The sequence below is a fragment of the Carlito syrichta genome, unplaced genomic scaffold (assembly GCF_000164805.1).
Source record: "Carlito syrichta isolate Samal-C Ts95f unplaced genomic scaffold, Tarsius_syrichta-2.0.1 Scaffold309926, whole genome shotgun sequence".
Classification (NCBI taxonomy): Eukaryota; Metazoa; Chordata; class Mammalia; order Primates; family Tarsiidae; genus Carlito; species Carlito syrichta.
In genome coordinates this window covers 70,561-78,704 of record NW_007254022.1, presented here as the reverse complement: position 1 = coordinate 78,704, position 8,144 = coordinate 70,561, and the positions used below count along the sequence as shown (strand labels likewise).

Genomic DNA, 8,144 nt, shown 5'->3' with positions numbered 1-8,144 from the left:
ATATAAACCCGGTGATAAAGCCCACCTAGAGAGGAGGTGGCTCCTCTAAGTCTGGTGCCACCTTGTAGGAATGTTTGAAAGAGGCTTATCGCTTTATCCTTTACATCCCGTTGTAAAAGCATAAGTTAGCCTACTGGTTTGGGTTTGACAATGCTTAACCCGAGGATTCTAAATACAAACACTGCTTAAAACCCGACATATGCCTAATTCTACGGGGTCTGAGGTAGGATTCAAAGTACTAAGATTTCATAAAATACATGAGGTAGTCATAAAATACATGAGGTAGGAATACACAAAATATATAGTAAACATGAGGTGGGGATATATGAAATATAGTGAACTAAACGCTGCTTTTACAGCAAATAAGTTTCTTGGTTTCTTGGGTCTCTCAATAGCATGCTCTTAACCTAAATCTATTGTTGTCCTCTCAATTAAACCAGGCTGCCTTTGTAAATACCCATAGGACAATGTGATCCCCATGGTATTAACATGAATGGTGGAAGAAAGAAGTAAATTATATTAGCAATAGCTGGAAGTGTAAGTTGGCAGACAGTCAAAGTAATCAATCAGTGAACTGGTTCCCATGATAAATTTTTTAGAATATCTAATTAATATGACTAATTATTTCATCTATGAAATGGGAATACTAATACAACCTCTCTGTTGTGAGGAATAAATGAGATTCAGATAAATGTCTTTTTTTTTGTTGTTTTTTTTTTTTTGAGTTGGAGTCTCACTCTGTTGCCCAGACTGGAGTGCAGTGGCCGCTCCCGGCCACGGCAGCCTCAACCTGCTGGGCTCCAGCGATCCTTCCGCCTCAGCCTTCCGAGTAGCCAGAATTACAGGCATGTACCACCATGCACGACTGATTTTTTTTTTAATTTTATTGTAGAGATGAGGTCTTGCCAAGGTGCCCAGGCAGGTCTCAAACCCACGAGCTCAGGCAATCCACTCATCTCAGCCTCCCAAAGCACGGGATTACAGGCTGAGGATAAATTTCTCAACATAGAGTCTGTTGTAAAAGTTGTTATGCGTTGTTTCTATGTAGTTGCTTTCACATTTTCTTTTAAGCTAGAGTTTTTATTTCTTTTTCTTGAAATGTTGAAGCCTTGGCTTCTCTTTTATTGTCATTGCTATAAAGGATATATAAAATGTAGAAATTCATCTATAAAATACCTGGTGTTTCAATTGAAATAGGTGCTCATTATTATTTATGGAAAACTTTGAAGCAGGATATGATTAAAAATTTTTCTGTTTGGCTGGACTCGGTGGCTCAGCCTGTAATCCCAGCACTTTGGGAGGCCAAGGTGAGTGGATTGCCTGAACCCATGGATTCAAGACCAGCCTGGGCAACTTGGCGAGACCTCGTCTCTACAATAAATAAAAAATTAGCCGGGCATGATAGTGTGTGCCTATAGTTCTGACTACTTGGAGGGCTGAGGCGGAAGGATTGCCACAGCCCAGCAGGTCGATACTGGGGTGGCCGTGAGCATGCCACTGCACTCCAGCCTGGGCAACAGAGTGAGACTCTGACTCCAAAAAAAAAAAGGTTTCTTTTCTCACTATGTTCTAACTATTTACATATCGAGTTTGGGATAATTTTGCTGGGATAATTTATAAATTGCCCTAGATACACTTACTGTTGTTCTAAGTTTGTATTTATTAGCTTGTTATTAACAGTGGACATGTAATAAATAGAAAATATTTTTCAGCCAGGCACGGTGGCTCACACCTATAATCCCAGTACTTTGGGAGGCTGAAGCAAGAGGAATGCCTGACCTCACGGGTTCGAGACCAGCCCGGGCAACTTGGCGAGACCTCATCTCTACAATAAATCAACAAATTAGCTGGGCGTCATGGTGCATACCTGTAGTTCCAGCTACTTGGAAGGCCGAGGCAGAAGGATCGCCTGAGCCCAGTAGATCAAGGCTGCAGAGGCCATGAGTGTGCCACTGCACTCCAGCCTTGGCAAGAGTGAGACTCCAACTCAAAAAGAAAAAGAAAATATTTTTCAACTAATGTGTAAACATTTCTAAAAATAGCCAACATTTCAGTCAGAGGCAAACGCCATACTTAGAAATATTTCTTAGCTAATATGTATAATTTTTTTTAAGTATAGGAAAATGTAGATAACCCCTGCTCTAACTCCCCTCCACAATTCATGCCAAAACAAAGCAAAATAAAAAGAAAGATGTGCACATGAATAAAAATCAGTAGTACCAATTTTCTTTACCTATTCAAAGAATCTTAAAATTTTGTTTTATTTTTTAAAAATTTTTTTAAATTTTACATAGAGATTGTGTCACACTATGTTACCCAGGCAGGTCTCGAACTTCTGGGCACAAGCCATCCTCTTACCTCAGTCTTCCAAAATACTGGTATTAACAGGTATGAGTCAGTCATGCTCAGCTAGAATTTTCTTTCTTTCTTTTTTTCTTTTGAGTTGCAGTCTCACTCTGTTGCCCAGGCTGGAGTGCAGTGGCATGCTCACAGCCACCGCAGCCTCGACCTGCTGGGCTCAGGCAATACTTCCACCTCAGCCTTTCAAGTAGCTGGAACTACAGGTGCGCACTACCATGTCTGGCTAACTTTTCGATTTTTTTTTTTTGAGTTGGAGTCTCACTCTGTCACCCAGACTGGAGTGCAGTGGCCGCTCCCGGCCACCGCAGCCTCGACCTGCTGGGCTCCGGCGATCCTTCCGCCTCAACCTTCCGAGTAGCCGGAATTACAGGCACGTGCTACCACGCCTGGCTGATTTTTTTATTCGTTGTAGAGATGAGGTCTCACCAAGTTACCCAGGCAAGTCTCGAACCCGCGGGCTCAGGCAGTCCACTCACCTCAGCCTCCCAAAGCGTGGGATTATAGACTGAGCCACCGAGCCTGGCAACTTTTTGATTTATTGTAGAGACGAGTCCTCGCCAAGTTGCCCAGGCTGGTCTCGAACCCCTGAGCTCAGGCAGTCCTCTTACCTTGGCCTCCCAAAGTGCTGGGATTACAGGCTTGAGCTACCGTGCCCAGCCCAATCCTACCAATTTAAAGACTGTTTTCGTTTGCCTGTTTCTTTTTGGACTTTAATTTTGCACTTTTACAGTTCTGGCTTACACACAATTGGCAAACAAATGCTCTCTTTTAGAGGTGAATATGCTTTAGGAAAACAAGAATTACATTAAGGAACCAGAATTTTTTGTTTATTTTTTCTGACAACTGTAGTAATCAGGATATGGGTTTTGGTTACTTAGGAGATTCATACATGAAATAGGAATCATAAAAGCTTCTTATTTAAAACGATGCTCAGTGTTTATTAGATTAAATTCCTGCTGACATTCATTATATTGATGTTGAATCAATTGTTATTCAAAATGTTGTCTTTTAGACAAGAAATATGTTCTAAATGGAAGTATCTTTATTTTTCTATTAAAGTATGTATTCTAAAAACTCAAATCATTCAGTTAGTTTGTGTGAAGTAAAAAACTGGCCTGGGCCGAGCGCAGTGGCTCAAGCTTGTAATCCCAGCACTTTGGGAAGCCAAGGTGAGAGGATTGCCTGAGCCCAGGGGTTGGAGACCAGCCTGGGCAACTTGGTGAGACTTCGTCTCAACAATAAATCAAAAGATTAGCCGGGTTTGGTAACTGTAGTTCCAGCTACTTCCTGTAGTTCCAGCTATTTGGAAGGCTGAGGCAGAAGGATCACCTGAGTCCAGCAGGTCGACGCTGGGGTGGCCGTGAATGTTCCACTGCACTCTTGCCTTGGTGACAGAATGAGACTCTGACTCCAAAAAAAAAAAAAATGGTCTGTTCCTAATCCTAATCCCATTCCTAGTAATATCATTTATAACAGGTAACCACTTAATGATTTGGCCTGTATCTTTACAGTCTCTTAAAAACGTATTTATAGTCTTTATTTTATATCAGTGGAATCATGCTATACCTACTTTTTTCATTCAAATATACCTCAGCAATGCCATTCCACGTGAATACTTTAGTCTTTGAAATGACTACATGTTACTTACTATGGATCTGGATCAGGAATGATAAACATTTAGATGCTAACTGGGTGATAATTAAAATTTGAAATGTTAATGGAAGTTGATAACAAAATATTACTGCATTCCACTCATTTAGAAATGTGTTGATACCTACAATGTGTCCAACATCATCAACATTAGAAAATATGGAACTACCATAGGCCCTTTCTCTCTCAGACTTTAGTATCTGGTTGTGGAGCTACGGATCTTACAGGAAACCACTAGGAAATGATGTGACTGCAGAGGAATATACTATACAATCTGTAATTTATCTACTTTTGCTGGGTGCAGTGGCTCACACCAGTAATCCCAGTACTTTGGGAGGCAGAGGAGAGAGGATTGTCTGAGCTCAGGAGTTCTAGACCAGCCTGAGCAACATGGTGAGACCTCATCTCTACAATAAAATCAAAAAATTAGCTGGGCAAGGTGGCACATGCCTGTGGTTTCAGCTACTTGGAAGGCTGAAGTGGAAGGATCGCCTGAGCCCAGCAGGTTGAGACTGTGGTGGCGTGAATGTGTCACTGCACTCCAACCTAGGTGACAGTGAAACTGATAAAAAAAAAAAAATCTACTTTTATATTTTCTTTCACCTCAGCTCTTACACTTTCCATTTTCCATTCTGGAATTTTAAAAATAAAAGATTTTTCTTTTCTTTTTCCTTTTTTTTTTTGAGTTGGAGTCTTACTCTGTCGCCCAGACTGGAGTGCAGTGGCCGCTCCCGGCCACCGCAGGCTCGACCTGCTGGGCTCCAGTGATCCTTCTACTTCAGCCTTCCGAGTAGCCGGAATTACAGGCGCGCACTACCACGCCTGGCTGATTTTTGATTTATTGTAGAGATGAGGTCTCGCCAAGTTGCCCAGGCAGGTCTCGAACCCGCAGGCTCAGGCAGTCCACTCACCTGAGCCTCCCAAAGGCGTGGGATTACAGGCTGGGCCACCGAACCTGGCTTTTTTTTTTTCTTTTTTTGAGTCAGAGTCTCACTCTGTCACCCAGGCTGGAGTGCAGTGGCATCTCCCAAGGTTCTGGGAGTACAGGTGTGAGCCTCTGCACCTGGCTATCTCTGGCTTTTCTGTCTTTGAATTTATATCTGTAAAATTCATTCATGATTTTGCATGAAATCATCTTGAACATTTTTTTTTTTGATGGCCAAATGTACTTCTCTTTCTCAGATATATACTTAAGCAAAAGTGTAATTGCTGAATTATATGGAACATGTATATTTATACCTCCAAAAATGATTGTACCAGTTTACAGTCTCACCAACAATGTGAGAGTTCTACTTCCTCCACTGTTTTGCTGACATTTGGTATTGACCTTTGAATTTTAGCCATTCTGGTTGATATCTCATTATTGCTTTAATTTACGTTTCTCTAATGAGTTTTGATGTTGAATGTCTATTCATTCACTTATTGTCCATTTGGAAATCCTCATTTGTGAAGTGACTTTCAAGTGTTTGTCTTTTATTTTATTGTATATTGTTTTCTAAGAAAGACATTTCAGGTAGAGGAAGTAGTAAGAAAACCGGGCTGCTTGGAGTGTAACCTGCAAGGTGAGGAAGAGGCATGGAGAGCTAATTTAAAAAATTTTAAAGTATCAAATGTTAGGAACCGGATTCTTTTTCTTTTCTTTTTTGTAGAGACAAACTATTACTCTGTTGCCCAGGCTGGAGCTTATTGCAGCCTCCAGCTCCTGGGCTCAAGGGATCCTCCTGCCTCATTCTCTCAAAGTGCTGGGCCAAGAGAGCTAATATTAGTCTTTCGAAGATAAGGAAACTGAGGCATAAAGAACCTAGATAACTCACCTGAGTAAGTGGCAGAGCCAGGATTTGAACCCAGGCTTCAGTGTCTATATTCTTAATCATTGCTTTACACTGTCTCCAAAAGACACAGAAATGAAAGGAAACTTAAAAGATTTTCTGGTCAATTCTAAACCTTTTATAGGTTTTTCTTTTTTTTTTTTTTCTTTTTCTCTTTAGAGACAGAGTCTGTGTTGCCCAGGGTGGAGCACAATAGCTATTCACAGGTGTGATTTTAGCTTATCACAGCCCCTAACTCCTGGCCTCAAACCGTCCTTCCACCTAAGCCTCCCAAAGGGCAATTCATTCTTTTACATGTAGATATCCGGTATTCCCAGCATTATCTGTTAAAAACTCTGTCCTCTCCCTTATCAAAAATCATTTGACTATATATATGAGGGTTTGTTTCTGAACTCTCTATTCTATTCCATTCATCTATATGTCTGTCTTTATGCCAGTACCACACTAGTTTGATTACTGTAGCTTTGTAGTAAGGTTAAAATCATGAAGGGTGAGTCCTCCAATTTTGTTTTTCCTTTTCAAGATTGTTTTGACTATTCAGGGTTCTTGTGATTCTATACGAATTTTAGGGCAGATTTTTCTATTTCTGTACATCTTTAGGATTTTGCTAGGAATTGCATTGAATCTATAAATAGTTTTGGGTAGTATTGACATCTTAACTACATATCTATATCTATTTATCTCTTCTTTAATTTCTTTCAGCAGTATTTTATAGTTTTCATCGTACAAGGCTTTCACCTCCTTGGTTAAATTAATTCCTAAGTATTTCATTCTTTTTGATGCTATTGTAAATATAATTGTTTTCTGAATTTCCCTTTCAGATTGCTCATTGTTAATGTATAGAAATGCAACTGATTTTTATGTCTTGATTTTGTATCCAGCAAGTTTGTTCGATTTACTTATTAATTCTAAGGGGTTTTTTTTTTTTGAATTTTTAGGATTTTCTATATATAAGATTATGTCATCTGTGAACAGAGATCATTTTACTTCTTTCTTTCTGATGTGGATGCTTTCATTTTTTTCTTGACTAATTGTTAGAAATACTGTGTTTAGAACGATAAAAGTAAGCATCTTTGTCTTATTACTTAATCCTTTTGTTTTATAGATGTGAAAATGTAGGCCCTGAGAGAGGAATTTACTTGCCCAAAGTTATACAAGTTCATAGCAAAGCAAGAACTGGTGTCAGATCTCTTAATTTTCGGGTTCCCTATTCTTTCCATTATATTGAGTTACACAGCCGGGCTCGGTGGCTCAGCCTGTAATCCCGCGCCTTTGGGAGGCTGAGGTGAGTGGATTGCCTGAGCCCGCGGGTTCGAGACCCACCTGGGCAGCGAGACCTCATCTCTATAATAAATCAAAAAATCAGCCGGCCGTGGTAGCACGTGCCTGTAATTCTGGCTACTTGGAAGGCTGAGGCGGTAGGATTGCTGGAGCCCAGCAGGTTGAGGCTGCGGTGGCCGGAAGCGGCCGCTACACTCCAGTCTGGGCAACAGAGTGAGACTCCAACTCAAAAAAAAAAATAAATAAAATAAATAAATATATTGAGTTACAGAATTAAGCATAGTTGGTTATGGAAATGAGGCAACATGACTCTTTTAAGTTCACTTTGAATATATTCACATAAATAAGTCACCCGAGATGCTGGTATTGAGTAACTATTTTGGTATTGTGGAATTTTATGGATTTTTAATCTGTATTATAATTGTTCCAAACTCAATTTGTAATTGTTTTATCTGATGCATGTAATCTAAATGTTTATAAAGTCTCAGAATGTCATTCTTTTATTTCTCAGTGCAGTTACAATTGGAACTGATATGCTAGAATTGGACTGCCATATCACAAAAGATGAGCAAGTTGTAGTTTCACATGATGAGAATCTAAAGAGATCAACTGGGATCAATGCAAACATCTCTGATCTCAAGTACTGTGTAAGTAAAAATGTATGATAAACTCATTTCTAATAGATATTTGGGCCTATAATATTTCTTAAAAACAGTGAATATAAAATATTATTTCAATAAATAATTACTGAAATTATTCATACCTATAGGCAAGAGGATTGTCTGAGCCCAGGAAGAGGATTGCCTGAGCCCAGGGGGTTGAGACTAGCCTGTGCAATTTGGGCAGGATCTTGTCTCTACAATAAATTTAAAAAAAATAAGCCGGGTGTGGTGGTACATGCCTGTGGTTCCAGCTACTTGGGAGGCTGAGGCAGAAGGATCACCTGAGCCTAGCAGGTTGAGGCTGTGGTGGCCATGAGTATGCCACTGCACTCCAGCCTGGGCAACAGAGTAAGACTCCAAC

At 40.1% G+C, this 8,144-nt stretch overlaps 1 protein-coding gene across 2 annotated transcripts in view; it reads left to right on the top strand.

The window, feature by feature from the left end:
- GDPD1 (glycerophosphodiester phosphodiesterase domain containing 1) overlaps positions 1 to 8,144 on the top strand; it is a 67,972-nt gene that overhangs the window by 31,547 nt on the left and 28,281 nt on the right. For both annotated transcript variants that reach the window (XM_008068282.1, XM_021717694.1), the window contains exon 3: positions 7,633 to 7,768. In XM_008068282.1, the coding sequence (XP_008066473.1) occupies positions 7,633 to 7,768 (136 nt within the window). The remainder of the gene's footprint in view (positions 1 to 7,632; positions 7,769 to 8,144) is intronic.